At 34.3% G+C, this 25,475-nt stretch overlaps 1 protein-coding gene across 4 annotated transcripts in view; it reads left to right on the forward strand.

Moving 5' to 3' along the window:
* Positions 1 to 6,560, forward strand: part of METTL24 (methyltransferase like 24) — a 204,697-nt gene extending 198,137 nt beyond the window's left edge. For all 4 annotated transcript variants that reach the window (XM_074310118.1, XM_074310117.1, XM_074310120.1 and 1 more), the window contains exon 5: positions 2,641 to 6,560. In XM_074310118.1, the coding sequence (XP_074166219.1) occupies positions 2,641 to 2,955 (315 nt within the window). In that variant the 3' untranslated portion in view covers positions 2,956 to 6,560. The remainder of the gene's footprint in view (positions 1 to 2,640) is intronic.
* The last annotated feature ends 18,915 nt before the right edge of the window (positions 6,561 to 25,475 follow it).

The raw sequence follows: 25,475 nt of genomic DNA on the forward strand, positions 1-25,475 counted from the left end.
AAAATTCTTAAAACTGAAAATTTTAGGAACTTGAATCTTTCACGGTTTCAGATGGATATATGATGGTATCATACTGTATAATGAATCCTGTATTAGTTAACACCATACTCCCTAAAGACATTCAGACAGGCAGTTTATCTAACACCTTTATTCTCTCAATAAACTGCATCACTGACTGCAGCTTGAACTTAGAAATGAAAGGATTTGCATTATTCTTTGGGGGTATAATCTCAACACAAAACTTGAGTTTTAAAGGTAAACAGTCACTCTACAACAAGTAGAGTTGAATTACTGGAGATGAATGAGATCAGTGAAGTACCAAGTAAGATACTAAACACTTCTCAGACTTGGGTGCTTCTTTCTCATTTTTTTTCCTCTACTGTATATGGCTGTGAATGTTGGTGGTTGGCAATGTGAAAGTGAAAATGAGGTTACTAATAAAATCACTAGAGTGCTGCTGTTGCAAAAGTTGAACATGTGAATGTTGAGAATTGTCTAATCAAGAAGCTTATATTCTAATGGAGAAGATATGTAAATTTAGTGTAGACTCTGAGACTACTATACTAGGTGTCTTTCAACACTGTTGAAAGGGGGTTATCTCCAGTCATACTAATTTATGTTTTACCACTGGACCCAGACGGCTCTTGAGGTAAAGGTGAGGCTTACATAGCCTTCTCTCATTGAAATTGAATTCACTTGCATGTTATGATATCTTGTTATGGTCCTCTTTGAGAATAAAGGACAAATAATAACAATCAGGTCACATATTCGGAGGCTAGCTACTTCTTTTTCCTTGCAGCTTCTAGAGTTAACCTTCAAGAATTGGAGATTATGATACTCTTGCTGACAAGTTCTTATCTGCCATATTCCCCACAATATTATACACTCAATATCAATTAACCAATTAATATGTTAGTTTTTAATAACTATATGTGTGTGTTATATGGAAAGAAAGAAAGAGAAGTTATAGGAAGTATAAAAGTATCTCTCACAAATCAGAGCACTCTCTATCTACTCTTTACCATATTCTTAGGACATAGAGGATGCCCCAAAAGTCTTAATGTGGTTTTAAGCTATTAAAGTTTAAAACTGCATTGGTTACATGTGTTTATATGTAATTTGTATAGTAAAATGCTACATTTTGAATTGAAGTGCAAATAATCTAGTGAATCTGTGATGTCATTAATGAGGGGGGTACTCTCTCAATACCGTACATCGCAAACCATCTCTGCCTACCCATCTTGTGTGACTCTTGTTCACAATAATGCAAATAACAATTGCCTTATTTTTAGTGCTTTTCGCCCACTTTTCTTTTTTTTTAATTTTTTATTAATTTTTATAATTATAAAATTTTCTTTGACAGTACATATTCATAGGTATTTTTTTTTTTTACAACATTATCCCTTGTACTTCCTTCTGTTCCAAATTTTTCCCCTCCTTCCCTCCACCCCCTCCCCTAGATGGCAGGCATTCCCATCGCCCACTTTTCAATCATCACTGAAGAAGCACAAGGGGGGCAATTTTATATCTTCCTTTGTTTCATGGGTTGCCATGGTCAAAGACCAAAAACCAATCCAGGAGGTCAATCTTTTGATGATAATTCTAAATGAGATGGAATTCTAAAAGCAGATGGAATAGTCTTTTGTGAAGATAATATTTAATTATTCCATGCCTTCCGTATGTAGCATCTGTCAGAACTTATATTTCAGTGGTATGGTCTTCAAAGACTCAGTATCACATTCACATCATAAAGGGAAGCCAAGGAGTATTTGGTGGAGGCAAATGTAGATAGAAGTCAAAATATAAAATACAAATATCTAATGCCCAATTATTCATTTATTTATTTTTATTTTTTAATTAATTTTATAATTATAATTTTTGACAGTTTGTTCGTTTAAAAGTGTGCTATCTCTTTTTATGGTGGCAAAGAATGGGAAATTGAGGGAATGTCTATCAATTGGGGAATGGCTGAACAAGTTATAATTTATGAGTGTAATGGAATATTATTGTGCTATAAGAAATGATGAGCAGATGGATTTCAGAAAAACCTGCAAAGACTTACATGAATTGATGCTGAGTGAAGTGAACAGAACCAGAAGAACATTGTACACAGTCACAGCAATGTTGTGAAATACTCAACTATGATTGACTTAAGTTTTATCAACAGTACAATGATTCAAGACAACTCTAAAAGATTCATGATAGAAAATACCATCTACATCCAGAGAATGAACTGCGAAGTCTGAATGAAGACAAAAGCGTGAGATTTTCACTTTTCCCCCTTCCTTACAGTCTTTCCCTTTTGTTCAGCTTCTTTTACCATATGACTTGGGTGGAAAAATATATATAACACAATTCCATAGGGATAATCTTTATTAGATGGCTTGTCATCTTAGGGACAAGGTAAGGAAAGGAGGGAAAAATAGGGAACTCAATATTGCTATAAATAAATGTTGAAAACTATCTTTACATGTAATTGGAAAAAAATAAAGCAGTATTTACCAAAAAAGCCTGCTATGTATACATACTGAGTAGAAGCTAAAAACTTATGGCATCAAAGAATATTATTTTTAACAGTCATTATGAAGTTTGCTATTGCAGTTGCATATCACTTTATTTTCTCTTTTTCCTTTGTTACAGATTGATGTCCTCAAGGCTGATCTGGAAAGTGCTGAATGGAAAATTTTGGAAAACTTGATTCTGGAAGGTGTTCTTGAACAGATTGGACAGCTGGTGTTTGAGATCCACCTCCACTGGCCTGGGTTTGAGATTGGTGGCAGTGACAGCTCTGTGGTACGCTTCTGGTACAGTCTCCTCAAAGAGTTAGAACTGCAGGATTTCAGACTCTTTCACACTTACAAAGACTTATCCAAACCACAACTATTCCTAAAGAAAGAACTTTTCAATGCAAGTAGCTGTTATATTCTCAGCTGGGTGAACATGAAGTGGAAGTGAAATGTGAAGTGGGTTCATGAGCATCATTGAGTTGTTTAGGGTAAGATTAGAAGCAAACATTTAGATAATTACTGAATGTCTAGGACCTAGGAGAGGCAGACACATGATAGAGAGCAGAGGTGTCAAATACAGCCCACAACATTCACTAGTATAGCCTGAATCAGATTAAAATATGGGAAATATTTCACAAAGTAAATAATAAAATAAAACATAGATAAGAAGACATTTTAAAGCTAAGTCTATATGCAATCTCCTTATGTATGGATTAGTGGCCCTCATTTGTATTTGAGCTTGACACCTCTGGTATATAGTAGATAAAAAGCTGGACTTGGAGTCAGGAAGATAAGGATTTAAATCTTGTTTCTGACCTGTGACCCTAATTAGGTAAGTCACTCTCTCTGAGACTCAGTTTTGGGATCAAGAATACCTACCTCATGGGGTTCAAAACCCTCTTAAAGTGCCATATAAATGTCATATTATAATAATCATAATTGCATTAGTATGTAATAATGGAGGGCAAAGGGGCACTGGAGGGAGGAAAACTTGATTCAGTTTCTTCTCTGCCATGTACTGGCCATGTAACCCAAGGCAGTTTATTTAACCTCTCAATGTCTAGGAAACTCCAAGAAAAATCTAAATTGCAGAAAAAGTGAGGATTTTGTTATTTAGGAGTCTTCTATATCTCTAGAATCATAGATGTAGTCAGTAGCCCTATAATTATTATCACGAGACTAGCCATACCAAATTGGGCTCATAGTTGACAAGCCTTTTGTGTTTGAATGAGAAACTGGATGGGATGTGGATTGATTTCAAAGATCTGGGATATATCCTCCCCAAAACATCAACATCCTATTTTCTCTGAGTAATTCATTATCCAAATCTATCACTCCAATGTGCCTAAATTCTTTTGACTCTTACTCTATTTTTAGCCCATATCTTCACAAGTTTGTGAAGCTGAAAATCTTTTTCTGGGTTTGTACTTTGACTCTTTCTGTTCTTCCTGTCTCTATTCTTCATGATATTATGGATTATGTCCCTCTCTTCTCAACCTCTGCTTTGACCTCTTGTGATATTTTTCTTCACTCTAGGACAAAATAATTTCAGGAAACAATTAATTTGAGGACTAAATGATTGCTTGGATTTGCACAAGCATTTTATTCTATGCTTTAAGATGGGGAGAGTAGCATGCTTAAGATATTAAGAATTGTCAGTTCTGATTCCTTCTCATTCCTTTCTCCTCATCGTCCTAATCACTCAGATTAATATAGTTCTAATATGGGTATTGCCCAAAGTGCTTGAAATCCATAATCTCACTTTGAGCCATGTAGCAAACCTATAAGACAGATGTGATTATCCCTCCTTTTACTACTACAAAGACAGAAAAGTGGGTTTTACAACAATAAGTATCTGAGATAAAATTCAAAGCCAGGTATTCTTGACCAATTCCAGTATTTGATAAATCAAATATTCCCAATTGCCTGTCCTGGATCCTTTTCCACTCCCATAAAACCAAACACAAAGCCCGGTCCAATCACCAAGCATTTCCCAAATACCTACTTTGTGCTGGGAACTGTGCTAGCCACTATACACAAAGGAAAATGAAAGAGTCTCTGTCCTCTGTCCTATATTCTGTCAGGAGAGAAAATGTAAGTATCTTAAATAGATGAATATATACAAAATAATTATTGCATCTTCCCTTAAAATCAAATGGAAGTTTCCTATTCAGAGAGCTGCTACCTTCAAAACATGTTTCCTAAAACTCTACTTGGTGTTTTTTCTTTATCATTACCCAATCAACATCATTTTAATGAGGTCTTATTTTCAGTGTCACACCCTGCCCTGCTTTGTGGGGTGTTAACACAAGTTTCATTAACATTCACAGTGTGGTTTCTTTTTTTAGAGAAATTAGTTCTTTTAGATGTCAAGGGTGGTTTTTTTGTGGTATAGGAGTAGGGCTTTAAAGGAAAAAGGACTTGGGTTTAATGCCTACCTCTGATACTTATTACCATAGTGAGATCTAAACTCTCTGGGCCTTTCTCTCCTTATTGACAAAATGAAAGAGTTGATCTAGATTGGCTTTAGTGACTAGAGTGACCCTTAAATAAATGCTAATTGATAGAGCAACTAGGTGGTGAAGTGGATAGAGCACCAGCCCTAAATTCAGGAGGACCTGAGTTCAAATCTGGTCTCAGGCACTTAACACTTCCTAGCTGTGGGACCCTGGGCAAGTCATTTAACTCCAACTGCCTCAGGAAAAACAAAAATTGACTGACTATATGACATCTGTCCCTTTCAATATCTATGACATCATCTTTGTTTATAAGATGTTTAATTTGCTTGCCTTGCTAATTTTCAAATAACCAAATTTAAACCCATAGAAGGGGGGCGGTACGCACACATATGTGCCATACAGTGCATTATGATTTTTTAAAAAATACTCTTGAAAAGTACCTATTCTGAAACTGATCTTTTGCAAATAAATGCCTTTTGTGAATTTCTGGGGTTTTTTTTTTGCTTATTTGTATTGAATATCATAGCTAAATGTTGCAGTAGATGGAGTGCCAAGCCTCATGTTTCTGAATTCAAATTTGACTGCTGACATTTTCTATCTGTACAATCCTGGTTAAGTCACTTAATCCTTGTTCTGCCTTAGTTTCCTTGTCCATAAAATGAGATGGAATGACAAACACTCCAGTATCTTTGCCAAGAAAACAACAAGTGGGGTCACAAGGAGTCAGATAAGAATAAAAAAGACTGAACAACAAAATTACAGCGAGAAAAAAAAGCATGTTATTTTTCAAAGTTAAATTATATATACATATATTAACTCTATGGAAAGGGTAAAACCTATGGTCAAGGGTTGGCTGTGGAAAGGATGATGGCGAGGAAACAGAAAATATAGTCAAAAAAGGTAGGAAAAGAACCCTAAGTGCTTTGGGACCTCAACAACCTTTTTTAAATGAATAAATCAGAATGGTTTCTATTAGCATATCAATTGCTTTCATGTAAAAATGTTTCTAAAAATGCTCAGTTGTCTTGGGAAACAGTTTCTTCTCCAAAGAAGCTTGCCCTGTTAATTTGAACTTTTTATGAAGAGATGGTCTATAAAGTTGAGGTTAAACTTCAAGTCAGTCCCCCCCCTTAAAGCTATATCACTCATTCCAAATGACTAGAACCTATGGAAGACTTGCTGTTACAACAAATAGAACACAATATAATAAATATTAAATGCCTTCTGTGTGCCTATGATATTCAAGGTTACAGAAAAGCTCTAAATTCTGTGATCCTAGACTACCATGGGGTCTTGATTTATTGTTCTGTTGATTGTTTAGACTTAAGAAAAGTAATGGAGAAAATGTTAATAATGCAAGTTAAATCTGAAAGTGTTATAAGTAATGGAGAAAATGTTAATAATGCAAGTTAAATCTGAAAGTGTTGTACATGTGGCACCTCTTTCCCCCAAGAGCTGGTTGTTAAATGTGTCAGCATATCCCAGTAATTTATTTGCAAGAGTGTCCTACAGTACCTTGGCTGATGATTTTATATTTATGTAACTTCTCTTATTGTTCCAACAAACACCATGCAATACAATAAACATTTATTAAGCAAGTGCTGTGTGAACCTGAAGGCCTTTTCTTGCTCTAAATCCTATAGGAGAATAAAAACATTTTCAGGATAACATTCAGGACTAACCCACCAAAAAAGGGCAGAAATTCACCAAAAAATCAGCTTATAACACTGTGTCAAGCTCTGGGGTAAGAAATAAAGCTTGTAATACAAGCAGCTTATAATTGAGAGTAGGGGGATAAGGCAAAATGCTGATAAAGATGACATTAAAATAACATTTTAAAAAGTATAAAATGCTAGATTCAAATGCAAAGTTTCCTATTTAGGGAAAGCTTGGTGGAGAGAGCAGTGTAATTATGCATAAAGAATGGGTAGGAATTCAGTGGGTAAAGAGAGGGAAGACTACAGAGATAAATAAATACAGGATAACTTGAAGAGGGAGAATATAAACAACTTGGGCCAGGAGGAAAATCAGTAAAGGTTTCAGCTGGGCCTAGAACGAAAATAAAGATTTTAAGAGGTAGAAATGAAGGATTACTTTCCAGATCTGGGGATGGTTTGTACAAAAACTCAAGAGATGGGAGATAGAATGCCAATTTTAGGGAAGTAGGCCAATTTGGCAGAAATACAGAATGCATAAAAATGAGCAATGTAAAATAAGTCTGGGAAGGTAGATTGGAGCCAAATTGCTAAAGGCTTTAGACACCGGATTGAGAAAATAAATCTTTTAAATATTTTATTGGCAGTATATGGAGATGGCCATTGTATTACTGGCCATGTCTGAAGCACTTCTCAGTCATTTGTTTCAGGGATGAATGATTTTGCAAGACTAATGGTGACATGAAAATATAAAGGAGTTGAATGAGATTTTCTCATTCAAATAAAAGATTGAGTTTGAGTGACAGTTGAGGTGCTCCACACACACATTTGAAAGCTTCCATCTAGCCTGACTAGGATTTAAGGGTTTAAATCACAAGACTGAGATACCCCTTGAGGATATGCTCTTATATTTGAGACCCTTCCCTTATGGGTCTGAGTTGGAAGGAACATCAGAGGCCATCTGGTCTAAGCCTTTAATTTTATAAATGAAAAACAAAAAGGTCCTGAGAGGTTAAATATCTTACTGAAAAATGTACAGGAAGCAAGTGGAACACCAAAAGCTATATAATAAGGGGAAAAGGGGGCACTTCAACCATGAAAACAGCAGTGTTGGGTAGAATACACTAATAGCAAGGACAGCCTTTGTTTTCCCTGACATCAATGAAGCAAGAAGTGATTGATAAAGGTAGTTTTTAGCTAGTATGTAATTCTGGAAGTGTGAATTGATGTGGCTTAATATATATATCCCCTATGAGTTCTCTGTCTCAAGCATCTGTCCCTCTCCACAGACCTTCCCTCTTCCACCAGTGGTATGGGAAAGTATGAGAATGTTTCCTGGTATGTATAGAAGGAAATTTTCCCTATCATTTATTTTGCTATATGTTAAGTTAAATGTTTCCTGCTTTTAACTATTGTCTTCTGATTGGTCTGATAAAAGAGGCATCTACTGGGGGGTTTGACATATGGTTTCAAAGTAGAAGCTAACTCAAAATATCTTGACCCTGGAGTAGATTGTTCTCAGAAGGGATTTGTGTGTGAGGGGAGTAGCAGTTGGTATGTTGACTTTATCCACTTGTCATATGGATAAGATGTTCAAGAATTATTTGCCTTTTTATATTAAAATTGTTGAGAAGGAAATAGTTGTTATTGCTGATGACTACATGTCAATTAATATTCTCAACCCAGAAAAATATTATATAAGCAAAAGTTTCTAATTATTGTTTCTAGTAACTGAAAACTATGAAGTTTACATAAGCAAGAATTGTAATTTGAATTTCTCATGTATTGTTTTATACCATAAAACCAGGGTCATTAAATATTTTCACATAGTAATATCTCTAATTAAGGTAGAATTCCTCAATTAAAATTTATTATTCTTGAATAAAAGTATGCTCAAAAGAATAATCAGTGCTAATGCTCTTCCATGCTGTGATTGTTAACTAGGTTTTGTACTGAACTCCACACAAAACTTATGGTGTTTGTTTCTGTCCAAACAAGTGAAACTGGCTCTTCATGTGAGTTTTTGGCAGACCAGCAAACCACTTGTGGTCCTTTGAAATCTATAAAAGTAGATCCAAGACAATTTTTTTTTTTTACTACAATTTCCCTCCATATCTCTTCTGACTTTCTATGGAGATTTTCATTTGACATGTGATTAACAGGAAGATTTGCTCAGTCCTCCTCTCTCTTGCCATACTTGTATTCTTTATTATGGACTAGTATGCTGATGCATAGATCCTTATAGCAGCAATTTGTAGATAAATGGTTTTTATTCTAAACCAGGACTTCTTACACTTTTTCCACTCACAACCCCTTTTTGCTGAGGAAATTTTTACATGACTGGGTATATAGATTTATAAAAATAGGTATACAAATAAAAACTTTATTGATAATAAATCATAAAGAAATTTATTTTAAAATAATTCTTTGATGTAAGAAACAAAATATCTTACCAAGAACTCCACTGACTCACAGATGAATGCAGGAAAGATTTATTTTACATTTTTACAAGAATGGGTGCTTAGGTGAGTAGATACACTTTTGGAACTTCAAAGGCAGAATTTTATTTCCTATCCTGAAGTACCCATCCTTTCCCAGATTCCTCATTAATTGGATGTTGCAGAAGTTACACAACATGAATCTCCATCTCTCATTACATAGCCAATCCCTGCTCCCAAGGAGCTTACTTTCTAGAAGGAGGAAGCTGACTGAGGAGGGCTAAGGGCAAAAAAGAAAAGATTCTTTTCAAATCTCAGGCCTTTACCCCTGATTGCAAAAGTCAGTCCCTGCCCCTAAGGAGCTTCCATTCTTTTGGGGGAACATAACCTTTTCTCTTGATTATTCTTTGATGTCCTTGTGGGTTTTAGTTTTCTAATTTGTTTCATTTCTCCAATTTGATTTTCATAACTGTGGAAACAAAAATGCCCACCCACTTCTCATATTTGATATGCATATGATTTTATATAATATAATAAATACTTTTACCATTTATTAAAAATGAAAGAAAATCTACATATTAATGAGGTTGGTATGTTTAATTTTACACAAATAATTAAATCTTGATAAAATATTTGATATCTTTGATTTTTTTCTATACCCTATTTTTCTCTGAACAGATAACCTAGCTTCTGATTTTCTGAGAACATCTTCAATTTGTCAACTTCTTTAAGGTCCTTAACTCTATCCTTTCCAAATGTCTTTCCTTCAGTTTCAGAGAGAGGGGATCTTTTTAAAAATTTTTTTTTTAATTTAATATTTTATTTTTCTGAGTAACATTTTGATTTATTTATTTAATATTTTTTCCTCAGTTATATTTAAAACATTTAAAAAATTTTTTTTAGTTTAGGTTCTCTTTCTTATTCCCACCCACAATTAAGAAACTATGTGTGAAGTTATGCAAAACATTTTCATAAAACACAAGTTGTTAAAAAACAAAAACAAACAAAAAAAAAACAATGGAAAATAAAAACCCTCAAGAAAAATCAAGTTTAAAAAAGGGAAAGAAAATATATTCAGATACAATCAGTTTCTTCTCTGGATATGGATAGGATTTTTCATCAGAGTCTGTCAGAATAGTCATGGATGATTGTAATACTCCAAATAGCAAAGTCATTTACATCAGATAACAGAATATTGCTATTACTTTGTATACAGTACATTTCACTTTGCTTGAATTCATGTAGGATTTTCCAGTTTTTTTTTCCTTTCTGAAAGTGTCCTGCTTCTCATTTCCCACAGAATAATAATATTCCAAAACAAACACATACCATAGTTAATTGAGCCATTCCCCAAGGAATGAGCAACTCAATTTCCTTTTTTTTTTTTTTGGCCAGAGAAAAAAGCTTCTATGAATATTTTTGTACATATAAGTCATTTTCCTTTTTTAAAATTTCTTTTGGTATTCATGTTTAATGGTGGTACTATTATGTCAAAGGATATGCACAAATTTATACCCCTTTGGGCACAGATCATATCTTTTAATCATTTTGGGGCATGGCTCTTATTATTTTTTTATAAATTTGATTCAGTTCCCTCTGTATTTGAGAAATGAGACCTTATCAAAGAAACTTGTTTTGAAATTACTTTTTACAATTACTATTGCTAATTGTATTACTACCCTTATTTATTCTCTCTCTCTCTCTTATCACCCACTCATCTTTCCCATATCCCATTCTCCTCCAATTTTCCTGCAGGGTAAGATAGATTTCTTTTTGTTTTTTATAATAGCTTTTTATTTTACAAAATACATGCAAAGATCATTTTCAACATTTACCCTTGCAAAACCTTGTGTTCCATATTTTCCCCCTCCCTTCCTCCTCATCTCCTTCTTTCCCTAGACAGCAAGCAATCTAATATAGGCTAAACATGTGTAATTATTGTAAACATTTCCACATTTATCATGCTGCATAAGAAACAAATCAGACAAAAAAAGAAAAAAAATGAGAGAGGAAAAAAAGCAAGCAAACAACAATAACAAAGGTGAAAATTCTATGTTGTGATCCACAATCAGTCCCCATAGTCTGCTCTCTGGAGCAGATGGCTCTCTTCATTACAAGTCTATTGGAATTGATCTGAATCACCTCACTGCTAAAAAGAGCCAAGTCCATCACAATTGATCTTCACATAAACTTGTAGTTGCTGTATACAATGTTCTCCTGGTCCTGCTCATTTCACTCAGCATCAGTTCATGTAAGTCTCTCCAGGCCTTTCTGAAATCATCATTTCTTACAGAACAATAATATTCCATAATATTCATATACCATAATTTATTCAGCCATTCTCCAACTGATGGGCATTCATTCAGTTTCCCATTCCTTGCCACTATGTAAAGGACTGCTACAAACATTTTTGCATAGGTGAGTTCTTTCCCCTTTTTAATTATCTTTTGGGGATGCAAATCCAGTAAAGACACTGATGGATGAAAAAATACACACAGTTTGATAGGCCTTTGGGCATAGTTCCAAATTGCTCTCCAGAATGGCTAGATCAGTTCACAATTCCACCAACAATGTATTAGTGTCCCAGTTTTCCCACATCCCCTCCAACATTCATCATTATTTGTTCCTGTCATCATAGCCAATTTGAGAGGTGTAAAGTAGTACCGCTGAGTTGTCTTAATTTTCATTTTTCTAAATAGGTAAGATGGATTTCTAAATCCATCTTGAGTATATGTTATTTTCTCTTTGAGCCAATTCTGATGCGCCTTTCTTCTTCACCACTGTAAAAGCTTTTTCTTTTATGGAAGCTAATTTACACCACTCCACTTCTCCCTTTCCCTTTCTCCCAGGACATTCTTCTCTCATCCCTTAATTTCATCATTTTATCAAAATGATATTGTCCCTTCATAGTCAACTCACACTTGTGCCCTGTCTATATACACTCCTTCTGTCATAATAACGAAAAAGTTATAAGGTATAGTATCATACTCCCATGTAGGAATGTAACAGATAAATCTTATTAAGTCCCTTATGATATCACCTTCCTGATTACCTCCTTATGCTTCTCCAGAGTCCTTTATTTGAAAATCAATTTTTCCATTCAACTCTGGTCTTTTCATGATAAATGCTTGAAAAATCCTCTATTTCATTGAATGGTCATCTTTTCCTCTGAATTTTGCTGAGTAGGTGATTCTTGATTGTAATTCTAGCCCCATTACTTTCTAGAATATCATATATCATATTCCAAGCCCTCAGGTCCTGAAGCTGCAAAATTTTATGTTGTCCTAACTGTGGCTCCACTATTCTTGAATTGTTTCTTTCTGAATGTTTGCAATGTTTTCTCCTTGATCTGGGAGTTCCAGAATTTGGCTATAATATTCCTGGGAGTTTTTATTTTGGGATCTTTTTCAGATGATCGGTGGATTCTTTTAATTTCTATTTTACCCTTTGTCTAGAATAATAGGAGTTTTCCTTGATAATTTCTTGAAAGATGATGTCCAGGCTCTTTTTTTGATCGTGACTTTCAGGTAGACCAATAATTTTTAAATTTTCTCTCCTGGTATTTTTCCAATGAGATATTTCACATTCTCCCCTCCCCCATTTTTCTTTTCTTCTTCATTTTTTTGGGGGGGTCTGCTTTATGGTATCTTGATTTCTCTCAAAGTCATTAGCTTCCATTTGCTGAATTCTAATTTTTAAGGAATTATTTTGTACCTCCTTTCCCAATTGACCAATTTTGCTTTTTAAGACATTTCTCCTTATTAGCTTTTTGTATTTCTTTTTGTACCACTCTCATTTTTTCCCTAATTTTTCCTCTATCTCTCTGAAAGGGGACCTTAAGGAAGAAGATATCCTTTTTATCCATGCTCTTGAAATTTTATCTCCTCTATTACTTATCTAAGTAGAGCCAAGATGGTAAAGTAAAGGCAGGGACTCATTTGAACCCTCCCCCAAGCCCCTACAAATATCTTTAAATAGTGATTCTAAACAAATTTTAGAATATCACAACTCACAAAAAGTTGGAGTCAAACAATTTTCCAGCTGAAGACAACTTGGAAGATCAGCAGAAAAGGTCTATGACACCATGGTCAGAGAGCAGCACAGCCTCAGCCCAAACAAACCAGGAGCGGGCTTTGGAGCTTGTGAATCAGTGGCAGCATGGGCAGTTTCTGGACTTCAGCCCATAGACACCAAAGACAATTTGGAAGTTCGACAGGAAAGGTTTATTTCAGTCCTAGAGAATCCAGGAAACCAGGAGTGGCCCCTTGAGAGTCACTGAATCTGCAGTGGTAGCAGGAGCAGCGATAGCAGCCTAACTTCTGAAGCTTTCAGCTTTCAAACAGTAAAGGGGTTGAACAGCTGGTCAGAAGGAAGTCTCTTTACTAGCACTGAGGAAGGACTCTGTTATTTTGCCCATATTCAGAACCGAGACATAGTCCTGGCTCACAGTCAGGGTGTGGAAGAGCAGCCAAAACTTAAAGTCAGTGAATCAGGGATCTGACTCACCGTTCCAAAATAGAAAACAGTACATATGATCACTCACAGACCAGAGCATAGGCCAGGAAACTAGTAAACACACTTCTTCTTGGATCATACAGCCTTAGAAGAACTGAAAACTTACAGATCCTAAAAGGATATCTGAAAACAGATGCACAAAACTCTTGAAGCTTGGGATATTGCACTCTCTGTCCTAAAAATGGAGCCCTACTTTAGCAAAGAGTTAAAAGTCAAGTAATAGGCTGAGAAAGTGAGCAAACAACAACAAAAAAGATACCGACTATAGAAAGTTCCTTTGGTACCAAGAAAGATCAAAACACACACTCAGAAAAAGAATGAATATTAAAGTTCCTACAACTAAAGCCTCCAAGAACAAAAATGATCTCAGGCTATAGAAGAGCTCACAAGGGATTCTGAAAAATCAAGTAAGAGAGTGTTTCAAAGGAAGTACAAAAAGCTAATGAGAATGCCTTAAAAAGCAAAATTGGCCACATGGAACAGAATGTACCAAAGCTTATTGAAGAAAACAATTGCTTAAAAATTATATTTGAGCAAATGATCATGAACAACTTTTAGCCTCACAGGGTCTGTTTACTTCCTTATAAAATGAAAGGGGAAGGAGGTGGGAGATGGATATACTAGATGGCTTGAGATCCCTTCCAGTTTTAGATTTATGATCCTATAACCTCCTTATGGCCAAACTAAATATCCTCATTTTAGTCTCCATCTTAAATTATCACTTAACATTGTTGACCAGCTTCCTTTCTCAATACTCTTGCTTTTTTATTGTTAGAGAACCCATCACTAGTGGTTTCTTATCCTTCTTCACTTTAAATACAGATATTCTCCCAGTCTTCTCTGTACTTTGTGATATTACCAATAGTTACAGTTATCACATCTGCAAATAACTCCCACATTTCTACCCTTCGTTCTATTGTCTTAGTTCCTGTTCCTTTCTCAATACTAGCTGCAGATCTTTATTTGGATGTCCTAATAATACTTTATACTTTGTATATTCAAATTTCAATAATCTTAGCAAATCCTGCTGCTTCCATGATTTATTTCTCATGATGGCAAAACCATCCTCCCAAATACCTAATGTGGTAAGATCCTAGTCTTTTGACCCTTCCTTTCTTCTTGCTTAAATCCACAACCAGGTAAATCCTGTTGAACACTTACTCCAACATATATCATGTGCCTGGTTCCCTCCTTTATACTCCCATTGAAAATACATTAGTTAAGATACTTATTAATAATCTACTTGGTTTTTGTTTCAAATTTCTCTCTTTCATTGTTAGAATCTAGCAATCCAAATAAGATTAGAAGGGAAGTAACAAATTGGGAAAATATTTTTACAGTTAAAGGTTCTGATAAAGGTCTCATTTCCAAAATATATAGAGAACTGACCCTAATTTATAAGAAATCTAACCATTCTCCAATTGTTAAATGGCCAAAGGATATGAACAGACAATTCTCAGATGGTGAAATTGAAACTACATCCACTCACATGAAAGAGTGTTCCAAATCACTACTGATCAGAGAAATGCAAATTAAGACAACTCTGAGATACCACTACACACCTGTCAGATTGGCTAAGATGATAGGAACAAATAATGATGAATGTTGGAGGGGCTGTGGGAAAACTGGGACACTGATGCATTGTTGGTGGAGTTATGAAAGAATCCAGCCATTCTGAAGAGCAATTTGGATCTATGTCCAAAAAATCATCAAACTGTGCATACCCTTTGATCCAGCATTGCTGCTATTGGGCTTATATCCCAAAAAAATACTGAGGAGGGGAAAGGGACCTGTATGTGCCAAAATGTTTGTGGCAGCTCTTTTCGTAGTGGCTAGAAACTGGAAGATGAATGGATGTCCATCAATTGGAGAATGGTTGGATAAAACTATGGTATATGAAGGTTATGGAATATTATTGCTCTGTAAGAAATGACCAGCAGGAGGAATACAGAGAGGCTTGGAGAGACTTACATCAACTGATGCTGAGTGAAATGAACAGAACCAGAAGATCTCTGTACACTTCAATGTTGTATGAAGAGGTATTCTGATGGAAGTGGATATCTTCAACCTAAAGAAGATCCAACTCACTTCCAGTTGATTAATGATGGACAGAAATAACTACACCCAGAGAAGGAACACTGGGAAGTGAATGTAAATTGTTAGCACCACTATCTACCCAGGTTACTTATACCTTCGGAATCTAATACTTAATGTGCAACAAGAAAATGGTATTTACACACATGTATTGTATCTAGGTTATATTGTAACACATGTAAAATTTATGGGATTGCCTGTCATCGGGGGGAGGGAGTGGAGGGAGGGAGGGGATAATTTGGAAAAATGAATACAAGTGATAATGTTATTTTAAAAAATTACTCATGTATATATAATGTCAAAAATTTTTTATAAATAAATAAAATTTAAACAACAACAACAACAAAAAAAGAATCTAGCAATCCATTACTTATGGTGCTGCTTCTATAATTTGTTATTTTACTATTCTCATTATTTCATTTTTATAGGGAACTGAAAGGCTGGCACCTATTATTCAACCTTTAGAGTTGTCTAAGGCTAAATAACTTGCAGAGGGTCACACTGTCACTCAAAGGATCTGAGCTGAGGTCTTCCTGACTGAGGAGAGCTCTCCACCTGCCTATGCCATTCAGATTATGTATTATCTTTTAAATATCATCACATCACTTCTTAAAAAAACCCTTTAGTATCTTCCCAAAGCCAATCTAGATTTCAAAGCCTTCTACAATCTGGCCACAATCTACCTTTCCAGCCTCATCTGTAGTTTTCCTTCATATATACTTATAATCTAATTGCCTCATATACATAGGCTAACCAAACTAGCCTGCCTGCCATTCTTCACATATAACACTCCATCTTCCATTTCCATGCCTTTGTACTGGTTATCTTCCACATCGTAGAATCCCTATTTCCTTCAATATTTAGTCCAAATTCTGTCTTCTCTATGAAGCTTTTAAAAATTGGTCCTTTCTCTTCACTTCTCTCCCTAGCTTATAAGGGTCCTCCCCAAGTTACTTTGAATTGATCTTGTATATTTGTATTCTACTCCCCCATAATTAGTGATCCTTGGAAGCAAGGAGTTTTTCCATGACTGTATCCCCCAGTAGATTGAAACTGAAACTACTTTTTCCTTTGTAGCAAGGGTTTGTAACTTGGGGCTTATTTAATTTTAAGTTTGATAAATACATTTCATTGGTTTCCTTTGTAATCCCAGGTATTTTATAAAATTGAAAATAGTTATAAGAAAGGGTCCATGGATTTCACTAAACTGTGAAAACTATTATTATCAGCAAGAGCATCTTTTAAGTATCCTTTTTTAGAACAAAAATATTTCATGAGTAAAGTTGAACATATTTTTTTAAAAAATCAGTTTTCCAATCATCAAAAATTCACTTTACCTTCCTCCTCCTCCAAGAATGAAAGAAAAACTAAACTGCTGAAATTAAATTTCTCCATTGTTATGCCTTAGAAATTCTGTTTCCACTCTCCAATCTGAATCATTCACCTTTAAATTAGGAGGTGGGAACCATATTTCATTATTAGTCATCTAGAATCATTGTTGATCATTATGCTAATTCAATTTCCTAATATTTTTAAAATTGTCTTTTTTTTTTTTTTTTTTTTTTTTGAGGCAATTGGGGTTAAGTGACTTGCCCAGGGTCATACAGGCTAGAAAGTATTAAGTGTCTGAGATTCGATTTGAACTCAGGTTTTCCTGACTTCAGAACTGGCGCTCTATCCACTGCACCACCTAGCTGCCCCAAAGTTGTTTGTCTTTACCATATTTGTTGCCATTGTATAAATTCGTCTTCTGCTTCTGCTCATTTCACCTTGCATCAGTTTGTCTTCCAAGGTTTCCCTGACTGCCTTCCTCATTTCTTATAGCACAGTAGATATTTCTTAATATCACATTTATATATCATAATCTACTTTGCTATTCCTCAATTTATGGTACCCCCTCAGATTCCCATTCTTTGCCACTTCAGAGAGCTTTTTTTATACTTTATTTTTTCCTTAAGAATAACAATCCCTCCCTTAATTTACTCTCCCATTTCCCCTTCTACTTTTTCTGTTGAATGAAATACATTTCTATACCCAACTCCCTGTATGATTATGCATTATTCCTTCCTCTAATCAAATTAGAATGAGTTTGAATGTTAGCCATTTCTTCTTTTTTATAGATATTTACTTCCATACTTTGATTTGGTAAGATCATTTGCCCTAATTCCCTACCTTGACCCCCACAACATATTTTCCTTGCCCTCTCTTTTCACTGTTCTCTTAAGTAACAAGACGTAAAATCCCTTATTACAAATGACAAGATTCAAAAGGGACACATGTATTATCTCCCCATGTTTAAATATATGCAGTTTGTTTTTGTTTATGAAACAAATATTATTGCTCCTTCATGATTACCTTTTTATGTTTTCTTAACTCCTGTATTTGAACTTCTTTGAACTTCAAATTCTTACATAGCTCTGATCTTTTCATCAGGAATGCTTTTGCCCCTCTACATCAGATATGATTATACTGTTTTTGTTGGGTAAATTATTCTTGGCTGCGAGTCTATATTCTTCTGGAATATAACAGTAGTTCAAGCCCTTTATTCCTTTACAATGGTAGTTGCTAAATCAAGCCCTCTATTTCAGTGGTGTCAAACTCCAATAGAGAAGGGGGACACTCAAACATACATTTTCTATCTTCAATGCATTTTAGAGGGGGTAGTATTTATTTTCTTTTTCTTAACTTTTAATTTTTTCACAATTCCTTGTAAAGCAAAAAAAAAATTATCATTCATTTGTAAAAATAAAATTCCAAATTTTCTCCTTCCCCTCCTCTCCTGTCCTTGAAAAGGTAGGCAATTTGAAATAGATTATACATACGCATTCATGCAAAACATTTCATCTTAGTCATATTGCAAAAGAAAATGCATACCCTAAACTCCCAATAATAAGGTTTAAAAAGTATGCTTCAATCTATATTCAGACTCTATCAGTTCTTTCTCTGGAGACATATAGCATTTTTTAAAGTCATAAATCTTTTGGAATTGTTTTGGATCATTGTTTTGAACACAAAAGCTAAGTCATTCCCAATTGAACATCATAAAATACTGTTGTAACTGTATATAATATTCTTCTGGTTCTGCTCTCTCTACATCAATTCACATAAATCTATCCAGGTTTTTCTGAAACTATTCTGCTTATCGTTTTTTATGGCACAGTATTCAATTACAATCAGATGCTACAGTTTATTCAGTCATTTCCCCAGATGATGAATGGCCAATTTTTGGCCACCACAAAAAGAGCTGCTATGAATATTTTTATACTTATAGGTCCTTTTCCTTTTAGGTCAGACAGACCTAGTAGTGATATTTTTTGATATGCAGTTTTATAGCCCTTTGTACACAGTTCAAAATTGCTTCCCCAAATGGTTAGATCAGTTCACAACTCTATCAACAATACATTAATGTCTGTTTTCCCTTTCTGCAAAATTAGTCAATTAGATGTGAGGTGGTACCTCAGAGTTGTTTTAATTTGCATTTATTTAATCACTAATGATTTTTCCTCTCAGGACTATATGTAGGTAGCTTTGATTTCTTCACCAAAAATCTGCCAGTTTATGTTTTTTGACTATTTATCAGACTTGTATTCTTATAAATTTGACTTAGTTCTCTATATCTTTTAACAAATGAGGCCTGATAAAAATCAAAGAAATTTGTGGTATCTTTCCTGCTATTCTTTGAATTTTGGCTGCATTGGTTTTGTTTGAGTAAACCCTTTCTGGGTTTTTGACCCTTTCTGATTTGATGTATTCAAAATTACTCACATAAATTTTGTAAATGTTCTTTCTCTTGTTTGGTCATAAATTCACCCTTTCTTCCTTCTTCCATAAATAAACCTGACTGGTGAAATATTCTCTGCCCCTCTAATTTATTTATATCACTCTTTGAGTGTAAACATAACCAATTTTGACCATATCTTAGTGCAGTGTGAGATATTAGTTCTTATTTTATTCTTTTGTTAAATATTTCCTAATTATATATTTTTGCATTTTAATTTTTTCCAATTCTATGTTAAGATGGTTTTTAATCATTCATTCTTAAAGATTTTGAGTTCATAACTTTCCTCCCTCCCATCCCCTCTCCCCAAGATGGTAAAGCAATCTAATATAAATTATGCATGTACGATCATGTTAAACATATTTCCACATTAGTCATGTAAAAGAAACAGAAAAGGAAAAGCCACAAAAAAGCAACAAAAAATGAAAATAGTATGCGTTTATCTGCATTCAGCCCTCTTTCTCTGGATATGGATAGCATTTTTCTTCATGAGTATTTCAAAACTGTCTTGGATCATAGTATTGCTGAAAAAAGCTAAGTCTGTCAGAGTTGATCTCATGATATTGCTGTTTCTGTGTGCCATGTTCTGTCTGGTTCGGCTCACTTCACTCAGAATAAGTTTGTGTCTTTCCAGATTTTTCTGAAATCTGCCTGCTCATAATTTCTTATAGTAAAATAGTATTCCATCATATTTATATACCACAACTTGTTCAGCTATTCCCCAAACGATGGGCATTCCCTCAATTCCCAATTCTTTGTCACCACAAAGAGGTCTATTTTTTGTTTGTTTGTTTTTTAATGGATCCTTTCCTTTTTTTAATCTCTTTTCTATTTTTTTTTTTAATCTCTTTGGGAAATAGCACTACATTGTTAGATCAGAGAATGCAGTTTGATTGCCCTTTGGGCTGTTCAAATTGTTCTCTAAATGGTTGGCCCACTTCAGTACTCCACCAACAATGCATTTAGTGCTCTAATTTCCCCACATCTCCAACATTTATCACTTTCTTTTTCTGCAATACTCAATCTGATATGCGAGGGGTACCTCAAAATTGGTTTTATTGGCTTTTCTCTAATCAACACTGATTTAGACTAGTTTTTTCCATATGACTATAGATAGCTTTAATTTTTTCATCTAAAACTGACAGTTCATAATCTTTGACCATTTATCAGTTGAGGAATGACTTGTGTGCTTAAAATTGATTCACTTCTTTATATATTTGAAAAATGAGGTCTTTATCAGAAATACTTGCTGTATAATATCCCATCTTTCTGCTTCCCTTCTAATCTTGGTTGCACTGGTTTCTTTGTGCAAAATCTTTTACATACAATCAAAATTATCCATTTAATATCTCATGATGCCCTATATTTTTTTGACCATGAATTCTCTTCTCCAAAGATCTGGAAGGTAAACATTATTCCCTGCTTTTCTAGTTTGTTTATGACTATTTGACTTCAACTTGATGTATTGTATAAGATGTTGGTCTACCTAGTTTCTGCCATAATTGTTTTCCAGTTTTCCCAGAAGTTTTTGTCATATAGTACGTTCTTATCTTAAAGGCTAGGATATTTGGGTTTATTAAACACTAAATTACTGTGGACACTAACTACAGTGTATTACACAGATTCACTATTTTATTTCTTAGCCAATACCAGATTGCTCTGATTACTGTTTTACAATCAAATTTGATATCAGTGGGCCAGTTTCCTTCACTGTTCCCCCCATTAATTCTCTTGACATTTTTTTTTAATTTTACCTTTTGTTATACCAGAATTTATCTTTTTTTTCTAGCTCTATAGAATGACTTAGTAATCTGATATGGCACTGAATTAATTTAGGTATAAGTGTCATTTTTATCATATTGACTCAGCCTACCCAGCAATTAATATTTTCCCAGTTGTTTAGATCTGACTTTGGATGAAGCGTTTTATTTGTATTTGCATAGTTCTTGCAATTGTCTAGACAAGTAGATTCCCAAGTATTTTATATTATCTATAATTGGTTTTAAATGAAATTTCTCTTTCTACTTTTAGCTGTTGGACTTGGTTGATAATATATAGAAAGTCTAATGACTTAAATATGGGTTTACTTTATTTCCTGCAACTTTGCTAAAGTTATTTCAACTAGTTTTTCAGTTTATTCTTTGAGATATTCTAAATATATTATCATGTCATCTGCAAAGATTTATAGTTTTGGAGTAGCTAGATGGAGTAGTGGGTAAAGCACTGTGTTTTTTTTAATATGGGTGTTGTATTTTGCCAAAAGCTTTTTCTACATTTGAAATAATCATGATTTGTTTCTTTTGTTATAGACATGATCAATTATGCTGATAGTCTAATATTGAACCAGGCATGAATTCCTGGTATAAATCCCACCTGGTCATAGTGCCTTAATTATATTTTAATCTGGTTTAGGCTGCATGTTTGATATCTTTGGTCTATTTCATGATAAGTCCATTTTGTAAGATTATCTTCAGTTCTGTTGGGCATAATTACACTTGACTATAAATCTTTGTCTTAACCTTGTGCAATATATTTCTCTATTCCTTCAGAGTGGTGAATGTTAAATTTTAAATGACCATTAACTGCATCTCTTTCCTACTTGGGTTCTTTGCTTGCTTGTTGGTTTTTTTTGTTTGTTTTTTGTTTGTTTGTTTTTTTAAACTTCGATCTGGAAGCCCTGGGTTTTGGTTATAATATTTCTGTAAGTTTTCATTTTAGGGGTTTCTTTCAGGCAACCAATGGATTCTCTGGTCCTAAGAAATATGAGAAGTTTTAAGATTTCTTAGAAAGAAGTACAATGTATCAAGTTTCTTCTTTGTTTTCTAAATCAATTGTTTTGAATTTTTCTTTTTCTTGTCTTTTAACTTTATTTTCATAATCTTTACTATTTCACTGATTGACTGATTTCTATTTAGTCCATTCTAGTTCTCAGGAAGTTTGTTCCTTGGGTAAAATTCTATATATCTGGTGCCAACTTCTAAATTTCTTTCCAATTGTTTCTTCCATAGCTTTTATTTTCTATTCCTCCCTTCCCCACCATTCTCATTTAATTTGATTAAAAAAAAATTAGGCTCTTGCTTCATCTTTTTCAGAAACTATAGTTGAATTTGTGCTCAAGCTATGGTGTTGTTTTTTTTTTTTTTGAAGTTTTGCTTGTAGATGTTTTGGAATAATTTTCATCTTCTTTGTGTCTTGAGATCTCTGATCAAATGAAGTGATATTTATAAAGTGCTTAGCACAGTATATGGCACATAGTATGTGTTTATTAACAATTTTTCCCTTCTCCCACCCCCATCATCACAATAGCCTTTTGGGGTGTTTTTTTTTCCATTCTTACTCGTCTAGAGTAGTTCTTGCTTTTTAACTTGATATTAGGGCCAGGCTCTGCATACTTATGGAGGGAAGTCCGAACTGGTCCCGTTGCTGTTTTCCTTGGATATTACATGTTTGTTAGTCTAAGACCTCAGGGGCAGCTCAAACCATCCTACAAGAATCCAATACTCCTGAAGTGGTGTGATCCAGGGCAAAGTCTAATCACTACCTATGTGGTCTTAGTTTTGCAAGTTCCTGACCTAGGTGTGGGTCTATATTACAGTAGATGCTTCTACATTCAATCACTAGCAGCCTTCTAGTTCTGGCTCTGAGGCACAGAGGTAGATTCCCTTTTGGTCTGGGCTTCCTGCCTTAGTTTTATTATTCTTCTGCAGGTTTCAAATTGAGGTAGAAGTTGGAACTGAAAATTCATTCTGTCCCTCAGGTCAATTACATTTCTGGTGTTTGCTTCTGAATCTGTTCCTCTCAGTCTAGGGCTTGTAGCTCCTCCCTACTCCTGAACACCCTATTAGGGGACAGATTCTCACTGTAGTCCACCCTGGATCTATCTGTAACCCAGAATGAAATAGTGAAAAACAAAGCTGTCAGCACTTGCTCTTTCATTCTCTGGGGCACTAGTATGGGTTTGGAAACCCTTCTTGCCCTGGTACACAGTCTCTCCCTGAGTAGCAGAGTGTTCTCCCGGCCAGACCCTGTACTCAAGATCTACAGAATATTTCCCTTTGCAGACCTGGGCTGGAAAAATGATTTAAGTGTAGCTTTTTCTTGGATTTACCCTTTGGGATTTAGTCTGGTGCATATTCTAGTTTTGTTTAAAGAAGAGATCACTATATTGCTTCTTGCTACTCTACCATTTTGGCTCTGCTTTGCAGTAAGATCAAACATTGAAAACTAAGTTTTGATGGCACTCTTGTAAATATTTTGCCTATGATCAATTTAATAGTTTTCTGTTATTTTCACTTTTATCAGTAGCCAGACAAATGAGTTTTGGAATAATGAGAAGAGAGCAGACTGATGAGACTCTTTCCTCCAACCAAGAAATACAATTTTATAATTTTTAGGTATGGAATATATTATACAAAAACAATATAGTATGCTGAAAAATCTTTGTATTTGAGGATTGGCTTATTATAATTTTATAGTTAAATGTCTACATAAGATGTCTGAATACTTTGCTTGTTAGTTGCATCATTTACCTCACAAGATTGCTGTGGGAAAGGCATTATATTAATCTCTTTATGCTAAAATTTAAAATAATTTTGGAGTCAATCAAAAAAATTTTTTTGTAATGATAAATATTAAATCTTGATATACTAAAGAGGAACTAATTCCTGGGTCTAGGAATTTATTTCCTAGAGCCTGGATTTAAAAAGTATCATCCATGACTTCTTTTTCAGTTTTTTTTTTTTTCCAGTATCTAGTAGAATCTTTTAAATTTTAGGGTGTATTTTAGATAGTTCATATTCTTACTTTGGGTAATTTAAGTTTCATCATTCAGAGACTGTTTTTCTTCTTGCCCTACCAATCCTTAGAGCAGCACAATTCACTTCATTGTAGTTCCCCCACTTTATTAAAAGATACAATTTTAAAAGTTGAAGGATGATGAAACTAACCAAAAGAGCTCAAGTTTTAGCCTCTCACCTTTTAATTATTATAAAGCAACACATACTGTAATAACAGCAGTGTAACATCATTATTTAGAACCTCAAATATATCTGGCACAGTAAGGGAGCTTCCTTAACTTATAAAATGTGATGGTTTGTCACGACCTTCATAGAAATCAATGGGTAAATTTTATTATACATCCCTCTTCAAGCTTCAATTTTTGGCAAAACAAAATATTTTAAAATATTGCCCACAGTGTGGTTTCACACTGCAGCTGGGATTAAAGTTCAGTCCTGTTCAACTGAAAAGAAAATAAAGATAAATACAACACTATGATAATTTTTATGTAAAATGATATATTTAAAAATAGGCTCTTTAAAAAGTGAACTTTTATGTACAGTTTAGTCTAGAAACAGTCAAAAAACACTATACAACAACTATCTAGATTTTAGAAAATACAATTTGTTGCACACACAATCCTGATACTGAACAAGATGTAGTTTTAAGCCTATGATTAATTCTGTTTCATCACACATCAATAATTCACATTTGTTAATAGCTTACATTCAGACTAAAGTTCAGCTTAAGAACTTGCCTACATACTTCCCATTTGGAAAATTAAGACAACCACCTCTGCCTGGCAGATGTAGTCTATCTGTAGTCCAGATAGTCTTATTTCTTTGAGTGAGCAATACACAACAAAGAACCTCTCCTCTTTTTATTACTCTTTTCTTCTAAGTTTTGTTTTTTAGCAATAGGGGATACCAAAACATCTTTCTATGTGTTGTTGGCCCACAGGTGCCATGCTCTTTAAAAATGAAATTTTTATGAGGACAAAAAATCACACATTTCTACATGTTACGTAATGATAATGTATATGTGTTTAACAAAAAAAAAAAGGTCTAGGAAATAGATTACCGAGCACTTAATGCTTTCAGGGTTGTCAACACTTAGCTTTCCCATGGTCTTCATCTCAGCACCCTAGGTAGCCACCCCACCTGATCAGGCAGTCTCCCTAATCTTTTCCAACATGGTAACTTTCTCATTATATCAGTTTACAACAAAACACTTTTAAAACATCAAAAAGTAGC

The sequence above is a fragment of the Sminthopsis crassicaudata genome, chromosome 4 (assembly GCF_048593235.1).
Source record: "Sminthopsis crassicaudata isolate SCR6 chromosome 4, ASM4859323v1, whole genome shotgun sequence".
Lineage (NCBI taxonomy): Eukaryota > Metazoa > Chordata > Mammalia > Dasyuromorphia > Dasyuridae > Sminthopsis > Sminthopsis crassicaudata.